Below are 20,091 nucleotides of genomic sequence, written 5' to 3'. Positions count from 1 at the left end.
AGAAAATACTTGAAAACATCTTGTCGAATTACTACACAAATCGTTTGGCAAAACTGGAACTACTTCCTAGAGTAAACTCAACGCGCAAATTAGAAATTATTGTTAAAATTGTTTTATATCCAACAATATTTAACCTCAATATAATTTTAGGGCTACAACATTTGAATATCCAGATCTAATGATCGTTAGTGTGGCTACTGCCTTTATCAAAATGTTAGGAGTTGTGACTGAAGGTAAAAAACAATCCAAGTTCAAAACTAAAAAGCTAGCACCATCATGGGAAAGATTTTATAAGAAAGTATAAGCTATCAGAAAAGATATAGGTCGGCTAATAGAATTTCTCAAGTAGAGGATATTATGTGACAAATACAACAACATGCGTAACAGGATCCATAAACTCACAGCCCTGGCCAGCGTGATAATACCCTTAAACAAAAAGTCACTTCTATAGAAAAATATAAGTAGAAAATAGAAAAATACAATATGTATTGATGAATATGTGATAAACACTAATAATTCCAGACGTATAACCAAATGGAGTACGAAAGTTTTACTATTGAAAAATATCCAACATCATTAAGCAACTAAATAACTGGAGGCACCATATTCCAATCCCATTCAGAACTACTAGATTAGGTTAGAATTCATAGACAACACACCATTAAGTAACCGTTCTAATAAATAATGTTCTTATAAATCCCCAAAATACACTGGACTTCTCAAGAAAGGTCCTCCTCACCTGTTATTAAAGAATAACTATAATATTCCTGATTCTTTTAAAATACCAGTCAATGAACTGCCTACCTACTGTGTATAGATTAAATACTTAATGCATTACAAAACGCATATAAATATAAAGTCCAGTTCAGAGATCTATTAGAATCTTTGATGTGTCGCAGATACCGCACTAACTAGTCCATGCGCCTATGTCATATTTATTGTCGCATGATATACATGTTTAAATGGCAAAATTTTATATTGTTTATCTATCAAATCATTTTAAATATACGTAAAACCCCATGTTTTATACTATTTTTTATTTTTCTTTTAAAAATGTCAATTTTTAAAAAGAAGATAACATCACAAAAAAATAATATCAAAAAATTGACCGCAGACTAAAATCCAAGCATGTTACAAAATATTTTAAACACTTCCAGCACTCACAGACTTGTCACCTCTTTTTAGCCAGTCTATTAAACAAAGATAAAACACCTGCGTTCTGGGGATTCCTACTTTAGGCTGTGCAAGTGATTGTGTATCTCTCTCTATCCCACTGATTTTGAGAATTACGGGGCCGTACCCAAATAAATTTTTGGGCTGTTTTTGTATTATTTTCGACGTGTTTTTACAAAGATCTTTAAGGATGGGTCTATCGCCTTTAAAATAGTTGTTGGATGTGTCTATCACCTTTAATAGTTGGGAGAGGTTCATGTGAGGTTATTATTTGATGTGTTTTGCCGGTTATGCTTTTTACACGTTTATGAAAGTAAAGAATTTAGAACTTGGCCTGTATTCGTCTAAATTGTTTACAGTTTTTACTGTGAGGAAGTGTGTTTATTTATTTGTGTTTGTGGATTTGTTTTGGTATTATACTAAAGACCTTAAAATGTTTCGACCCTGGGAAAATAGGCAGGAAAATTTGGCAAATGAAGAGGAAAGTTTTTGTGTGGGCTTATGAAAACCGTGGGTGTACAAGAAAGACAATAACATTTGTGATGAAAACAATAGGAGTGATCTGGACAGTGATTTAGACTTACATAGTTCTGACAGTTCATTTTCTAGTGTTGAGGAAGCAAAAAGGAGCAAGGGAAGTAGAAGCTACAGAGGAAAATCAAGCAGTTTTAAAACGTAATTGTTTAAGTACAGACGCCAAACAAATTTATCTAAATATATATAACAATATAAGGAATGATCCTGTTCACAAATGATTATAGTGCTTTGCAAAAAACAGCGGTATTAACAGCGGTTCCCTATTGTACAATATGCCTGTAAAAAAAGAATTAAAGGCAGAATAAAACCACATGGCAAAACCAGGGGCACAATTTGGCAATATCCACATGGATATTGCCAAATTGCTAAGGAAAGGTGTGTAATTCTAAATACAAAAACAATGAGGTTCTGAGCAGAGACACACCTTATCGGCAAGGGACAAACATTTCTCAGTCTCAACCTTGCGGAGATACCTGATAAAACTTGGATTTAAGCTTAAGATGGTTAACAAAACAGCTGCTTTAATGGAATTGTCAGGTGGTGTATAGAATATTTGAGGAAAATTAAAAAATTTTGGGAGGAAGAAAGATCGATAAATTATTTAGCTGAAACATGGTATGATACATTTATGATTGATGTATGATTTCCATTCTCTAGGAAAAAGTCCCTTTTTTGCCATAGTAAGAAAACCATATTTTTATTAATTAAACAAGTTTAAAATTGTATTTTTTACAGCTTACTGCCTCTGTTTGTCCTTCAGTGACACAATACACACTGCTTCTTCCACCATTCTCTGGAAAAAACCCTTTTTTGCTGTGGTAAGAAAAACACTGTTTTTAATAAAAAAAAACAAGTCTAAAATTTTGTTTTTTTCAGCTTACTGCCCCTGTTTGTCCTTAAGCGACACAATAAAGCATATATAATGTAATACTTTAGTATCCATATGCTGATGTGCAAGATGAAGTTGGAATCCATGGCGGCAACAGAGAAACTGTTTCCTTCCTTAATGGAAGAAACTGCTAAAGAACAATGGCAAAAAAACAGAATTTAGAAAATTGTATTAACTTTTTGGGCCAGATTCAAAAGAGTGGTTAAATTTGTAAAAGTATTTAGTATCCTCACTGTAGTTTAAGGATCCAGTATACTTAAAATGTAGTGTTTTGTATAAAATTTTTAGTTTTTAGTATAAGCATTTATTTTTGTTATAATTTTTATTTAATCTCTCCTAATATGCATAATAACTAAATACGAGGGAAAAAAATTAATAAATATTACATTCAGGATGTAAAGTGTGTTTTTTTATGAGTAAAACTGGTGTCTTTTAAACGCATAAAATATAGACAGCTAGATGATTTTTAATGTAAAATTTTATTTTAAAAAATATACTTCCACTTTTCTGACTACATAATTACTTTTTATCAAAAGACGTTGGTACTAAATATAAAGGTGGAGGGATTTCATGAGTATATTATTATAATAATATATCATAATATGTATTAATTAAAAAAAACAATAATAAAGGACATTGAATATGGCAGCCAAAATCCCCATTAATAATCACCACCAAGTAAAAATAAATCTCAATACCCAAAAAAACGAAATATATAAAATTTGAAGACAAACCAAAACATTTTACACTTTTGTGTCAAAAAGTAAATATTTAATGCCTTAATCCACAGAATAAATGGGCCTAAGTAATTCGTACCGCCTATTCTCTCATCACTTGTTATAAACATCCCACTGATAACGCTAAAAACGAAACTTTTTGGTTAAACTCATTTTACGTACTTAAATCTTATATTTAAATTAAATGTTATCTTGCTATCAACTATCCTGAATTTCAAACTTAATAAAACTAAACCCAAAAATCCCGAATAATAAAGTTTTAAATACAAATAAATTTTAAGGCCGGACCTGTGCAACTTTTCACGCTTGAGAGGCTGTGACTGAGGTCAGGCGTCTAACAAAATAGTACGCGGGCGCATGTAGGCAAATTTTACGAATCAAATGTATAAATTCTTAAAAAAATGCTTAAAACATTTATTTATTTAATGAAATGATTAAATATCGCTTAGAATATTACTTTATGACTCTTTCCAAATAAAATTTTGCAATTTAAATATGCATGTCATGTGACAATACAAGCAATCCCAGAACACGGACTATTCGCAGCACATCAAATACTCTAATAGATCTCTGAACTGAACTATACCAAAACAGCATCATAGCGGTGCAGCAGACGGGATGCACCAAGGGCGCTATAGGCTTACAAATACAAGAGACACCTTTTTGCTGCCCACATCAATTATTTTATAATCTAATCATAGTATTGACGTACTTTGGCCTAACGCGCTTACCCGAACTCAATTAGACTAAATGCTAATAATAGTAAAGGAGTTTTCTGGTAAGATAGGAATGAAATTTGGATTAAAAGAAATAGCCCACTATTAGCATTGTTGAGGGTAAGTGATAACCATGTAATATTTAAACGGAGAACGGGCAGAATATTCATTCATTTATTCATTTATTTCAATATACGGCAGAGCCAGTTTACAAAAACAAAATAGATAATATAAAATACTAGATAATATAACAATATAAATACAATACTAGAATTACAAAAAGAAAATATACCAAGATAAAACCTCTGAAAAAACAATAATCAACAGGACTATAAAAATTTATAAAAACTTAACTAAAAACTTATCCAAGAAAGGTAGGTTAAAGTACAAGATTATTTATTTTTGACTTGAATGACCGTAAGCCGCCGGAAAATAGATCCAAACTATTTTGATTAAAGAAACGCAAAGTCCTAGTCAGTAAAGAAAAAAGCCCATAGTTGGCCGAATAAAAGGGTAAATGAAACATAGAAGAGTTGATCTTTCTTTCATAGGTGTTAAAAGGAATTGCTTCCAAGACAGTAGGACAGTAGGACAAACCATTTAAGATCTTATAAAACGTTAAAGCATCAGAATAATGCCGTCTGACTTCAAGATTAGGGATATTAAGCTGGATACTAATAGCATTATAGTCGATGTAATAATTACGAAAAATATTAAATTCAGCTCTATAAGCAAGGAATCTTAAGAATATTCTTTGTACAGCCTCAAGGCGTTCAATATGAGAATCATAATAAGGGGACCAAATTAAAGATGCATACTCAAGCAAGAAACGCACCAAACAGTAATAAAGTAATTTGAAACAGTACTGGAAGGTGAAAGATGTACACTATTTCTAGTGATAAAACCAATCCTACGCATACTCTTGTTAATAATATCCAAAATGTGCGGCAAAAAAGTTAGCTTGGTATCGAAAAGAACACCTAAATCTTTAACTGTATCAAACGAAATACATACACACTTCTTGATATTCAGTGCCAGAGTATTGCTATTACAGCACTCAGCAACACTATTTAAATCCAATTAAAGTAGCTCAGCATCAAGATATGACTCAATGGCTTTATACAGTTTAAAATCATCAGCAAAAGCAAAATGTTTTGAATGAACAATTACATCACTCAAATCTCTTATAAACAAGTTTAAAAAGACCGGTCCAATATGCGAACCTTGAGGCACGCCTGAAGATACTTCAATACCATTAGAAATATACTTACTTATCCTGACCAACTGTGTGCGACCAGTCAAAAAACTGTGACAAAATTCGACCAAAGTCCTACCAAGGTCCATAGCCCCAAACTTCCGAACCAGATTTTCATGACCAATCCTATCAAAGGCCTTCGAGAAGTCTGTATACACACTATCGACCTGTACAGACCTCTCAAAAGCACCAATCCAATCATACTGGTAAGTCAACAGGTTAGTCACCGTAGATCTACCCTGACAAAAACCATGCTTATGATCACTAAGCAATCGCCCAAAGTGCTACGAAAATCGCACAGAAAACAACCTGTCAAACAGCTTAGGAACTACAGACTGAATACACACACCTCTATAGTTACAAATATCAGTTGTATCGCCATTTTTATGAATTGGTGTTAAAAAGCTTCAGGATCACCTTCCAATAATCAGGAAATTTGCCTGATGTCAAGCAAATATTGAAAAGGTGATGCAGAGGCTTACTCAGAGTGCACACACAGTTTTTAAGAAAAAACAGATGGGATACCATCAGGGCCAAAAGAATTTTTGTTAGGAAGGCGTAAGGTTTCATCAAATATGTCCAATAAAGAAATGAACCTCTGAAGAAGAACTGAAGAAGAACCTCTATGTAGACTTAAAATACCTAGCAAATAAGTTTACAATATCTTGATCATTACCAGCAACCTCGGCCTCCATATGCATGCTATTGGGGTATGAATCAGACCTACGTAATCTATTAATGTGTTTCCAAAATGAAGAAGGATCGTGAGAAATTTCACATCTAATGAATTGTTATTACCCTCATCAATTCATTATTGTTGTTAGTTTTACAGTGTATGTGTAGGTCCTAAGGCCTGATGATGCCCTGCTTATACAGGGCGAAACACGTGTAGCCAATAAAATTTGCTTATGAGACCGTGACATTGTTTTTTATTGGTTTGTTTACTATTAATAAATGACAATAAATATTAACCCCGAGGTGCCATTAAGCCAATCACATTGTCTTGAAACATTGAGACTTATAAAATAATATAAAGGATATTAATTTAATAATAAAGGATACTTACACACCAGCGAGAAAGTAACAATATACCTGGGTTCTTAATTTTACTAGATAAAGTTTTTAGAAATACACTTGTTATTGATATTTTTATCCAAAATAACAACAGCCTAAAACTGAACTACAGCAAATCGGTAAAAATAGGGACTGACACCTTCTCAATCCAGAGGCGCGTGCGATGCCGTTTGGCATAATATCTTTATAATAACAATACATCCGAAACCTATCGAGCAATATATGAAGTGGATGACTGAAGGACACCACCTCTACTTTGGGAGCTCTAAGTTCAAACCCATCACAGTACCGAGCAGAATAAAATAGCTTGTTAAATTTTTAAATTTGGAAATTACTGCAAAAGAAGCACATCAATGAGACTCCACTCACAGAATTACTGGTTGAGCTTGGCGCAGCTTTTCAATAAAACTAAAGGTTTTTTTAGTAGTTATACAAAATCGACTTATTACAACAAGGAACTATTCCAAAATTGGTATAGGTGATCAAGCAATAGAATTAACTGATCTAGGTAGAAACGTGAAATATAGGTGTCTATTTTACATATTGGGGGAGGTTGTCAGACATTTGCGCCAACAAAATATAAAGAGCGATATGACATGCACTTGCGATAATACTTCATCAAGCTGCGATAATACTTTTCGTTAGCTGGAAAACTAAACCTTCTGCAAACAGATAAGGTATCCTAATATAAATATGCCCTGCACCCAATACTTAAAAATAACAGGCACAAATTGTACTGGGCCAGACCTTACTGACAGATCAGCGAGTAAGTAAAAAATATCTCGGCCTTAATTATGATAGATGTTTCTAGAAAAACTTTTATTAAAATAGAATAAAGAAATCGTTAATTATATTAACCATACTTTAATTTAATTGTAAGAAGGACGTCTTTTTTTATGAAAGTTTTATGTAGTTAAAATAATTTAAATTGTAACAATCATAATAGAAGGATTAGGTTTTAATTAGAATAATATTAACTTATTTTATCGCTAGCGAAAAATCGTCTGTTAGGTATGCCTCACTAGCTATCCACATCTTCCAGGTGTATATTATGACTTTTCCGAGAATTATTATAAATACCGGGTGACACAGAAAAAAAGGAAAACTGAATAACTTTGTTACTTTTCAAGATAAACAAATTAAATTTGGTATATCAATAGAATACATGTAAACAGTTTTGTATTAAAATAATTTATAAACCTCATATTTTTTCTGTTTGTTTACCGTTTGTGTATACCTATTTTATGTTAGGTAAATGTTAAATAAAATATGTAGTATTAAGATATTAAAAAAAAAATTATATTGAAAAATTTATTCTTTCATTTTCAAATAGTAATATGACGTTTGACAAAATATGATGTGTTATGTCACTTGAAAATGGAGTGTCATAACAATGCTTCCTGTTTGTTTATTTTTGTGAGTTAGTTTTTTTCTTCTTATGGGCTTATTTATCAACCGATTTAGAAAATAATCATATCAAATTATTGGAAAAAAGAAACCGCATTTTAAAAGTGATTGTTCCCAATGATATGTTATTTAAAAAAATAATGTAATTGCCAAAATTAATGATTTGGACATTTTAAATAGGGGTGTAAAAGATTTAAGTCATAAAATGCAATGAAAACTATTTTTCCGTGATGACTTAATTAAAAATTAAAACTTTTACCGCATTTATGGTACCATATTTGAAAATTTAAAAAAATATTTTTTCTATGACAATTTTAAAATTGCTATATTGGCAAGCTGGATTGCCAACCTTCGAAATAATAAAATCCCATAGGTGATGAACTCAGAATTTGTATTAGTTATAAGCCTAGAACCAGTCTCAGCTTACAGAAAATTGAACTAGTATAGTTTAGGTGAAATGACTTGGTCAAGCTCCAAAATTGAGTATGTCGCATTTTTGAGCCTAAAAATGTGCCATTTGAAAATTTGTATTTAAATTTATATTTCTTGTTAGGGAGCTATTGGATCACCCTTTTTGTACGTGGAAATAATATTGCAAAGAATTAACTATTTCTTAAGATACGTGCCATAATATATAGGTCCTGTATATGGTAATAATTAAAACAATTTTGAATTTTGTGACTGTGTTAAAATTAGCATGGTGCAGACTTGGCTCACCCTAAAATCGGTTTCGCGTTTATATTATACTGTAGTTCTTGTTGTTATTCTATTTGTTATATACTGTTGATGTTTTGTTTCATTTACATTCGTCTCAACTACTGAACAATAAAAATTTCATTCTTGCGGCCTTTTGATACTAAATCGAATAGTTGTAAATATTTTTAGGCATTTTATAATGTGTTGGTTTATGATCGTTTTACCGATCAAATTTTAAGAGAGTATCAATTTCTTAACACATGTCATTTTTGACCTGAATATATTTTAAACCTAAATTATAATTTTCTAATACAATATACATTAATAGATGTATCGTTAATATTTGCTTAATAAAGAAAAATACAGTACCGTTTTTTAAGATAAAAATTCAAGGGTAAATTTTTGACATTAAAATTAATGAGTGACTTATTTTGGGTATTATGTCACTTATTTTAAATATCAATTTAAAAAATACTATCTCATATGCTCAAATATTGAAAATAAGAAGAAAATATACTTATCCACATATTGAAACCTTTCGCTATATTTACTTTAATGTAAGTTAAGTAAGTCTTAAATACAATAATTTAATTGAGGTATAATAGATACTGCGAATTAATCCAATTATAATTCATGCCAATGACAAATCCAGTTCTGAAGAGATGGATAGTGATGCTGAATAGGTAAGCATTTTTGGAAGTAAAATTTGGGTGCAAAATTATGAATATGAGGTTTAGTATTACTATTTTATACCTGTGTTACAACAAACCACCCACTATTTTTTCGAATTAAAGTTTTCATTTTTACTCAATTTAATTTAATTTTTTTTAATGACAATTTTTGTATTAATTAAAAAAAAACTGTATGAAAAATATGTGTCATTAAATCTAACCATGAGTTTTGCGTTACTTGATAAATGTTTTTGTTGGTTGTAAAATAACATATTTACTATATATATTAAGGCAGAGAAGCAAAAATTATATGCACGCCAATGCCTTATAAAGAACAAGCCGCGTGCTAAACGTTTTTAGTTTTTATACTTGTCCAAGTAACTTCACCTAAACTATACTTATAGAATCTGACTTTAACTATCTAAACTGAATTTAACTTTGACTGAAAAACGTTGCATTTGATTTTTTCTTTTGTGGTTTTAAGATGGCATTTAATTAAAAAGAAAGATTTTGGTGTCTCTTATCTGCTTAATTGTTAATACTTTTTGTTAGTCCACTTCACAATTAGTAAACAAGCATATGTTTGTTAAGTCGCATTATACTTTATAATTTATTCCATACATTTTTTTATTCCCTAAAAAAAGCTAGAAACATATCCTAAATATAAGTCATTATCAATAATTAGGGGCTTTACACCATAAGATATTACTAAAAATTAAATATAGTTATTAATCACTATGTTTTTTTTTTAATGAAAATATAATAATTTAATATAAATTAGTTCTTTAAATTTTAAGTTAACTTAAATTTTGACATAATAACACGTAAGCTGTTATAAATATTATTAGCTTTAACTAAAAGGTGCAAAAAGTATGTTAGAAAACATTACAGTTGATTATATTTATATAACAAATATTAATACGGATCTATAGCTAATAACTTATGATCCTTAGTACATACCTTGTAAGACACCAATCAGTAAAAACAACCAATGAACCTTCATTAAAAAATATATACCAAATTTTATTTTCAAAAATATGAAATTAAATTTCTTCTTAGCTACTTATTTAACTATTTTATAGCCTATAGTTATATAGCATTAATTTTCAACGACTGTTTTGTTGTTTTAGGCCATCCATATTACTAGTTTTTTATGACGTTCCAAGGTTCAAACTTCAGTTGTTTGCGATAGTTCAGTGGGGAACTTAATAGCTGAAGAGACATTCTGAAAAAAAAAATAAAAGAATTACATTAAAGAAATTACAGATTGAGAAATGGCGGTTGAAACAGATGACATTAAGAGAGCGATAACTTAAATGTTCAAAATCAAATTATAACTAAAAAATATTACTTAGTATTGTGTTATCAAAGTATCTGAAACAATTGATTTTTTAAGTTTCTAGAGTTTCTAGGTTGACAACGTCGAAAGCGCAAATTCTTTATTTTTAACACAATTTCTTAACAAATGCTGCCAAAAAAGTAACGGCTACAATTCATTTATTGATAACCATGAATTGTCACTAGCTAATTATAAGAGAAAATGAAGGATGAAAACCTGGCATGAAGAAAAAATACATTTTTTCTGAGGAAAACTTCTAACCTTTGGATAAAAAAAATATTCAGAATTCAAAAATTAGTCATCGCAATAATAGTACAAAAAATAGAGTCAGGAAGTAAACTGGCAATCAGGGCTGCATACCGAAAACCACGGCATATGATACAGGCCGTAAAACCATTATACTTAACATGCGGCAACATCGGATAACGAAACGATTTTTGCGAGCGAGTGGCTCCAAGAATATAACCTCAATGGATCAAAATAAAACCAAATTTAAAAAAAATACAACAAAATGTTGATAAAACGCAGGCCAAAAAAATTAAAAAAAATCAATGAAACCTAATAAAGGGGTTATAAGAGACGAGAAATAAAAAAATGGCTAGCTACAAACCAAATCACCAAATACTACAGAAAATAATAGCTCTATATTTACAGGGTGTTAATTAATTAAGGGTGGATAATACAGGATGATTTTAACGAGAGAGAAAAGTTTATATCAACATATGTCCTAAATTTCTTACTTTTGAGCTACAGGATGCTAAAATATTAAGAAAAAAGTGAGTGTTTTATTATAATATTTTCTTACTTTTGGATATTTTTATGAAGTTTTGTATGAACATTAAGCAGCATTTTTTGACGAATAGGATTTTTGTTTCATCACTGACGGCTTTAGACTGAAAATTAAAAAAAATGGCAGGTCACTGATTTTACTATTTTGAAATTCTTATTTATTTTGGAGCAAATTCGGTCTTCAAACGTACTTTCGTACGCATACCAATTTTGCGTAGGAATATAATTTTTTTTTAAGTGTAAAATGGTCATATTACTTGTGATAGCTATGGTCCATCCTTTGCTGTCACCAGAACCAGATCAAGTGTGTTTGATGGGACTAATAATATGGGCTTGGATTTATCTACCAAAAGTTCATAATATAAGTAAAAAAAATTAAATGGAATGGAAAAGTGAATAACGGCAACGACTGAACAAATAAATGAAGACGTTCAAATAGTGGATGCAAAGGGTAAAAACGCCTAAAAAGGAAACCACATCTGAAATACGCAAGTTGGATGCCTTAATCAACTAAAATCAAAATAAATACAAATATTAAATAAATGAAAAGAAAAATAACAAAAACGAGTTGCCCAAGAATCATTTGCAACCTAACCCTAAGAAAGTTGGAATGTGGCCTTTCTATAAGATTTTTTTTTATCATAAAAAAAGAACAAGAAATCGCAAAAACTCTTTAGTCTGTTTCTTTACAACTGACTAAGACAAAACTATAAAGTAAATTTAGAAAAAATCAGACTTAGATAGGGTTTTTTTTGAGGAATCCGCTTACGGCCAATTTATACTAAGTCATTAACTCTCAAATAAAAAATGACCCGTCAACCCAAATTTGTTAAAATTGTTCTTGTCCAATTTTACCATGTATAAGTCATTTGTAAACCTTGAAACATTAGCAAAAATTTAGATAATCCTTAGCATGTACTAGGTGGTACTGCAAGATCTCTTAAGTATGTATCAGTCCTCATAAGAAAACTTATAGAAGAATGAGATCTTGTAAAAAAAAATCGGTATTTAAGTTTGACAGTTAATTTGTTCAAAATTTTACTAGAACGAAAACTCATTAGACTTTACCTATAACAAAAATATATGAAAATAAAGAGCATCGAATTTTGCTAAATCAACTACTGTAGACCTAAAATATAATAAAATTTCAAACGACCCAGGCATCTGCAAAAACTTGCAATAATACATTAAGGTACCAACAATAATTACTTGGTCCAAATTATGCTTTAATATGAATTTTGCTGTTAATAATTAGTTATTGTTATAAAACAAAAAATGTTATTTATTAATAATTGTATACTATACTTATACTAACTTAAATATATTTGCAATAAATATGGTTATTTGCTAAACTGATCAAAATTTTAAAAACTATAAAATTTTTTCTACAGAGACTACTTTTCCTCATAAACTATGCTTGTCTTATATTTTGTTAACTATTAACATAAAGTTTTGGCAGCTTTATCAAATTATACTAATTATAATTTAATAAAACTTTACGTAAAGTACTTTAAAGATAGTCGATTTGAGGTTTATGTTTTAAAAAAAGCCAAGTCAACTTCTTTTATTCATATTTTTTTAAATTCACACTGTCAATGACACATAACTACTGTAACGCATTACTCTCCTGGTTTAATTATCCATGCTTTCTGTTGACGGTCCGTCACTTCTCTGATTGGCCATAATTAATATTTTCTCTGATTGGCTGATATTGACAGCTCAGGCGAGAGGTGAAGACGTTATCGACTGGTGCAGGATGCCCAAGATTTTGATGGATAGATAATGAAACTTAGCAAGGTGAATGTGTCACATTTTTAACGCCATTCATTTTTTATGGACAGTGAATACAATGGCAACCGTTGGTTTAGGATTTTACTTTTCCGTTTTTCTCTTTATTCTTCTTCAATTGTTGATGGCCGCAGGCTTTTGATTTCCCCGGAAAATTGCTGAAAGCGGTGGAGCTGGAGCCAGAGTTAGAGTTAGTATTAAAGATTCCCAGTCCGGATAGCTAAGCTACAAATGGCATACATTCACAGCCACGATTTTGAAGACTAGCCGTTCATTTCTTGGAGGAATATACAGACCAGGGGTCTTGTCGACTTTAAGTATCTCCGATTTTGCAATATTTAAAAATTTGAGCATAAAGAGTACTTTGAAAAGAATAGATTAAGAGAAAAAAATTTGCGGATTATTCACATAGGACGCTAAAAAATAATTTTAAATTATGCCAGAAAAGAGGTCTACTCTACTCTATTTGATGATGGAAACTCGTTGCTATTGATAATTACATTGTCAAACTTTTGACATATGATCTCGCAGTTGCCAAACTGTGTATATATGTAATAAGAAACAAGCACACAAACACATCTAAAAAGCATATCTTATATAAGAGAAAACATAAAAAACATCTAAATCTATCTGCCAAAATGATAGGAGTGTTTTTACACTATAATAGTGAATGCGTTTCACTTTTGCACACATTTGTACACAAGCGAAAAATTCATTCCCTTATGCAAAGGTTCGTAGCCTCCATATTCTCTAACATTTTTCTATTCAAACAAGATTCTATTCATATGAAAAAATATAGAGAGGGTTCGTAAATGTCGAGCACATGGGGGGCTTACGTCCCCCATATGCTCAACATCTTAACATAAAACAATTTATCCCAAACCAACCAAACCAACCCAACCAACCCAACCAACCCAACCAACCCAACCAACCCAACCAACCCAACCAACCCAACCAACCCAACCAACCCAACCAACCCAACCAACCCAACCAACCCAACCAACCCAACCAACCCAACCAACCCAACCAACCCAACCAACCCAACCAACCCAACCAACCCAACCAACCCAACCAACCCAACCAACCCAACCAACCCAACCAACCCAACCAACCCAACCAACCCAACCAACCCAACCAACCCAACCAACCCAACCAACCCAACCAACCCAACCAACCCAACCAACCCAACCAACCCAACCAACCCAACCAACCCAACCAACCCAACCAACCCAACCAACCCAACCAACCCAACCAACCCAACCAACCCAACCAACCCAACCAACCCAACCAACCCAACCAACCCAACCAACCCAACCAACCCAACCAACCCAACCAACCCAACCAACCCAACCAACTCAACCAACCCAACCGTGTGCTAACGTCACTAACTGTCACCTCGCGGCGTTATGTCAAACGTCAATAAAAAAGAATAATGAAGGAAGGTGGAAGGGTATTTTGTTTTTGTAATTTATATGAAAAATAAATATTCTTTAGCCTTAATTTTAAATAGAATATGCCTATATTTCATATTATTTTTAATTAGGATCGAAATTTAAAAAGTACCAAAGCAATAAATACTACATCACAAAATATTAACCCAGGGGAAATCTCCGTAGGTTAATATTTTGTGTAATACATTATGGGTGTCTTCGGTATGTTTTTTTACACGAAAATAAAGGGACTTAGGTAATTACAAGAAAAGGTGAAATAATTTTTTTTTATGTTATATAAACAATTTCGTCTTTGGTCATGTTTTATGAATTATTTCATTTAAATTAAATAATTTTTCCAAAACTACAAAATTCTTAGTCGCAAAAAAAAAAAAAAATTAAAACTGGCACAGTTGAAATCTGAACCCAGGGCGACCGGCTCATAGTCTCATTACCATTAAACCATGAAGCACTTGCAGCGAATGTTCGAAAACGAGTTTATATCGTACATAGGTACACATAGTCATGATTTTTTTTGTTTTTATTATTTTATTAAAGAAAACGTTATTCATATCAATATATATCAATCTAACATTACAAATATTTAATCAATATCATAATTTATTACGTCAATTTCTTTCTATAATTTTAGTTATTTTTTGTTCAGTATTTTTCAGTACCTTTTTTGGTAGTTAAGTAGATATAACTCAGTTAAGGCTGATATGCCTTACGTAAAAAGGTCCATGAACCTTGAACCCTGCGTACTACAAATATATACAAAAAACTTTAATAATTGCAATTTATTTTTCAAGTGCTAAAATCTACCTAGTAGCGAAATCATAATTTAAATGTTACTTTTGTCAAACTTATTTTAATCATATCAATATTATTCATATTTTAATTCATAATAAATTATTAACATTTAACAGATTAGAACATGAGGTGTATACATATCTTTGATGTAAATATAATTTGGTTGTATTGTTAAGATATATTTTTTTGCCTCTTTAAATTTATCTTATCCAGGGTCATTTAATTGTTAATTGAAACCTATATACCAAGTCTTTTTCTTAGTTTTCTTTCATTTATAAAAAAAACTAAGTGGGACCCTCTTATTTAATAGTTATAATCAAGTTTAGATTCTTTAATAGCCAGTCATAAGTGAACCTTCGAACAATCCCAAGCCTCCAATAATTCTGAGCTCTCTGCAAACTCTTGGCAAAATAGTAACACTGTAAAGTTAAAGCCACAAAACATAATGATTTTCTACACCGTGATGATTTTTATAACCACTGTATCGGTTCTTTGGATGACAAATTACATTAAAAAAACTAATCTTATAATAATTTAAATAATTTAAAATAACTTTAACTATATTGAATTGTGCTATGTTTATCCGAGCACCTTTACTAGCTTACTTGTCAAAGACTATTAGACAAAGAGTTTTTTGTATATGATGGTAAGAAGGTATACTTTGCTAAAATTTAAATTTTTTAATCAATCGATTTTAATTATAAATACTTTATATGTAAAATCTCAACTGATGCAAAAAAATCAGACTGCATATGCGTACAGAATGGCGAGTTGATTTTAAACTAATATGGAGAAAGTGCTAAACTCAATGTATAGCTGTCGTAAACAACTTGATGTTGAAGTTGCTGGTATTACACTTATTATAACTATTTTCATCCAATTTGTTAATTCTTTGAATTTCTATGCAATCTTCCTAGTCTTATTTGGAAAATATTATAAACCAATATTGATAATAAAAAACAATTGACGGCATAAGATATAAAACTTTTCTAAGCATTATAATCAGTTTATATATAAATAAAATGCACATATTGTATACAGGGTGATTTATAAGTAAATTTCGATACTTTGGATACGTCCTAAGGGCTCAAAACTAAACATTAAAATCTACATAAATATGGGTTCGCGAGAACTTTCTTTCCGAAATATAGGGTGTTAAAGTTTTTCTTCGAACAATCAAGAGTTAAATGTATTAGTTTTAGGAGGTTCATATAAGTTTGTAACAAATATATATTTATAATTTAAATAAATTTAAAACTAAGATATTTAAAATCTTCTGTTGTATAAATACCAAGCTCTCCTTCACGACTGTTCTGATTGCGACGTAGAGAATTATATCCAAGAATGTTAAAAAGCAAGGTATATTACCCAATGAAGAAAGCCATGTATGGCAATATTTTAATTAAATCTATATTTATATGCCAATTTTAATGAAATATACATTTAATATGAATAATATGTTAATGTTATAACCGTACTAATGTTGGACAGATCGATGGTTTTGAAATGATTGAGAAATTTAACTATTAGAGATTACTTATTACAAGCAAAATCGGCTATAACAGAGAAAACGCAGACTTGCCATGGCACGAAACCTAACAATAAAACTAATTCGAATCAACGCAAAAATAAGACTATCTCAATACAACAAACTCAAATTATTAAACTATTTGATCCTTCCTGTTGCCTCTAAGGCATGGACTTTACAAATGGCCAATTAAAGAATAAGAGATCCTTTCGAAATGTAGGCCTACAGAAGAATGTGTCAATTCTTAAGAGACTACAAGGGTATTAACTAGGATAAACCAATCATACCTATGAATTTTGGACACATTTCAAGAAGAACGAATGGGCTGGAAAATTTGTTATGAATTGTGAAAATAATTTTAAAGAGAAAAGTGAATGGTAAACGACTAAAAGAAAGGTTTTGACGCACTGGGACAAAACGCACTAAATCAAACCAAAAATATTATTGGTCAGAATCTGCAGGAAACTTCTCCTGCATCTCAAGACAAAGGAGGATGGAGAACTATGATCCGAGCAATTGAAACATGATGTTATACTCTCTCGAGAGGGAAACGACAAGTGAAAGTTACATCAAAACAGTTTTAACACTGGAGTAAAGTATATTCTCTGTTTCGTAACATTTAAATCAATTTCAATTCTTTTCTACGTACGTATACTATTTTTTTAAACTTGTCATCACCATTACGTAAAAAAACCAAACTATATAAAAGCAAATAAAAAATAGTTAATTTTTTTCTTGATAATTACGTATAGGGTATCCCCACCTAAATATTTAGTATCATGAAAGTTTCGTAGTACCATTCTAAAACACCATATATATTAGAATATTCTTTATAATCGAATTTTAATAATTTCTTATCTGAAAATCCGGCTAAATTTATTGAAAGAAACGAATTTAAATTTTAGGTCCTCCAATTTAACTCCGCTGTTGAACTTTTCAAGATTAATTAATATATCTAAAGTTCAGCTTAGTAATATAGGTGATTCAACTAATATTACAATATGCGTCTTTTTAATGACTAATTATATAAACACTTTGGTAAATAATCACATTTAATAAAAAAATCTTGGTCTAATAAATCTCTCAATAATTCATAATAAAATTCTAATAAGTCTTTTTCACAAATTTAAAATATTATTATTAGCTTAGGTATTATAGTGAATACCATTAGCTTTTGCTAAAGAAAGTTCAGTTAGATTTATGCGTTGCTTATAAAAAAAATTGAGATCCTATTACCTTTTTTTGACTAAAATAAAATAGACATTTAAAATAACAAACCTTATTGGAAATAAACTGTACTATGTCTTTTTCTCCTTCTTTTAATATATATCTTAACAACAGCGAAAAGAAATGGATTGCAGGTGCTACGAAACTCGCGACGCTAAAACAAAAACTTCGACGCGGGAGCGTATTTTTGCTTAGTTATAGCCCGTTGCTCCTCTCCAGATATTTGCCGCACAAAACTGAGCCTCTAAGTTCCCATGTTCTGTGCATTTCCTCCATAAATTCAAAGGCGCTTGCGTTGGATCGTTTCAATTCATGATTCATGTCTAATAAATATGTTTGACACTTGAGGATTTTTTAGCGTGAATTGGTCTTCTTAGGTTTGTTTTTTTCGTACGAGGTACTTTTTATTAAGAGTTATAAATGCAGGATATTTTTCGCTGGTTTGTTTTTATGATTAAGGAAAAACATATGTATTTAATATAATGTTAATTTCATTAGCTCTTTTAACAAATGATAATTCTATCTTTTTTAGTTTAAGAAATGTATAATAGAAATTTACAAGATAAAAGAGTGGGACAAATACAGGGTCTCAATTTTAAAAACTTTCATTGCGAATATGATTTATTAATAGAAGAAAAAAAGAACCATCAAATTTTTGTCATGGAGTGAGTAAGCTCTTGGGCTCTATGCATCACAAACCCTAAATTTTAAATGACACCACCCTTTTTGTGATAGTTTAATTTAAAGGTGTTTTTGAATAGTATTCATTAGGACAATTTTATTAAATTTGATACAGAGCCGAAAAAAAAATAATTAAAATAAAAAAAGAACAAATTAAACATTATTCTAAACAAAAGAAACCTTATTCAGATTGTTGAATTGTATTTCAAAGATATCATAAATGGTTTTTTTAACAGTATTTTGAATAAAGTTAAGCGTTTTATCTCCTTTATTAATTCGAAATCAGATATTATGGTGTATAGTTCAGCTGAAAGAATTCAAATAGATCTTACTTGTGGATATGAAAATCGTTGCGTCTTTATCACTACTGTTGTTTTTAATGAGAGAAATCCTAGAAAAAAGTAAGTCGCTCTTACGTAAAGCAACTGATTTTTAATTTTTAAGAAGCAGAATTGGTGACAAACAATAAGAAGAGTTAAGCGTACTTGATAAAGTGACAGAAGAAAAAGTATCAGGATTTACGCCAAGTTTTAGCGTTAATACGAATTTCTCGTGAATCTGTTTGTAAGGTACTTAAATTAAATAATTTTCATCCGTACAAAATGCACATACTTCGGGGATTGTTTGAAGACGACCTGGATCGAAGAATTCAATTTTTCGAGGAAATTAGAGAAAAGTTGAGAACACTCTGAAAATACGAGTTTACTAAACATATGTGTTTTATCGACGAATGTACCGTTTTTTAAATAATTTTGTTAATATATACAGGGTGGGGAACTCTAAAATAAATTCGCTCGCGTTTTTGAAAAAAAATCTTAGAAAAACGTAAAAATACGTCTATCAAGACTTTTTGTGGCCTTTAAAAATATATTTTTTAATCCTTTCGAAAGGGTCAAACCCCAACCTCATCAACCCTACCACATTTTTTAAAATGAGCTGATGCTGCTTGTGACACATTGTTGGGAAGGTCTATAAAAACAAAATTGATAGTGTACTTTTCTTTTTAAAAAAATTCAAAAATTGACTTTGAATTGAAAAAAAAAATATTTAGAGATATGAAAGTTAAAAAGAAAATATCCTGACGTTAAATGCGTTAAATTTTTTTATCTTAGAAAGGTGATTAATTTTTATAAAATAACCTGATTGTCCCAAAAATATGTGCATGCCACCGTACATGACCATCTTTACGTGAATACAATAATTCAAATATTTGTTTTATAATAAAATTCACAGATAAAAAGTTTTTCGTGAGATAAATCAAATTAAAGAATGCATAGGCATTATAAGAAATGTGCTCCTTGATAAAATAAGTACTCGTTATTTATTCGTGAGTATTTATTT

General features: G+C 30.4%; 1 protein-coding gene across 1 annotated transcript in view; it reads right to left on the bottom strand.

Annotated features, from left to right (window-relative positions):
* The window catches only part of LOC126734528 (cell adhesion molecule 1-like), an 88,461-nt gene extending 70,178 nt beyond the window's left edge, over window positions 1-18,283 (bottom strand). Inside the window, exons 1-2 of the mRNA XM_050438202.1 lie at window positions 18,121-18,283; window positions 10,116-10,380 (exon numbers count right to left, since the gene is read on the bottom strand). Of these exons, the coding sequence (XP_050294159.1) occupies window positions 10,116-10,158 (43 nt within the window). The 5' untranslated portion in view covers window positions 10,159-10,380; window positions 18,121-18,283. The remainder of the gene's footprint in view (window positions 1-10,115; window positions 10,381-18,120) is intronic.
* Between the last annotated feature and the right edge of the window lie 1,808 nt (window positions 18,284-20,091).

Source organism: Anthonomus grandis, chromosome 3 (assembly GCF_022605725.1).
Source record: "Anthonomus grandis grandis chromosome 3, icAntGran1.3, whole genome shotgun sequence".
NCBI lineage: Eukaryota > Metazoa > Arthropoda > Insecta > Coleoptera > Curculionidae > Anthonomus > Anthonomus grandis.
The sequence above is the reverse complement of the archived record's forward strand: the minus strand, read 5'-3'. Positions and strand labels throughout refer to the sequence as shown.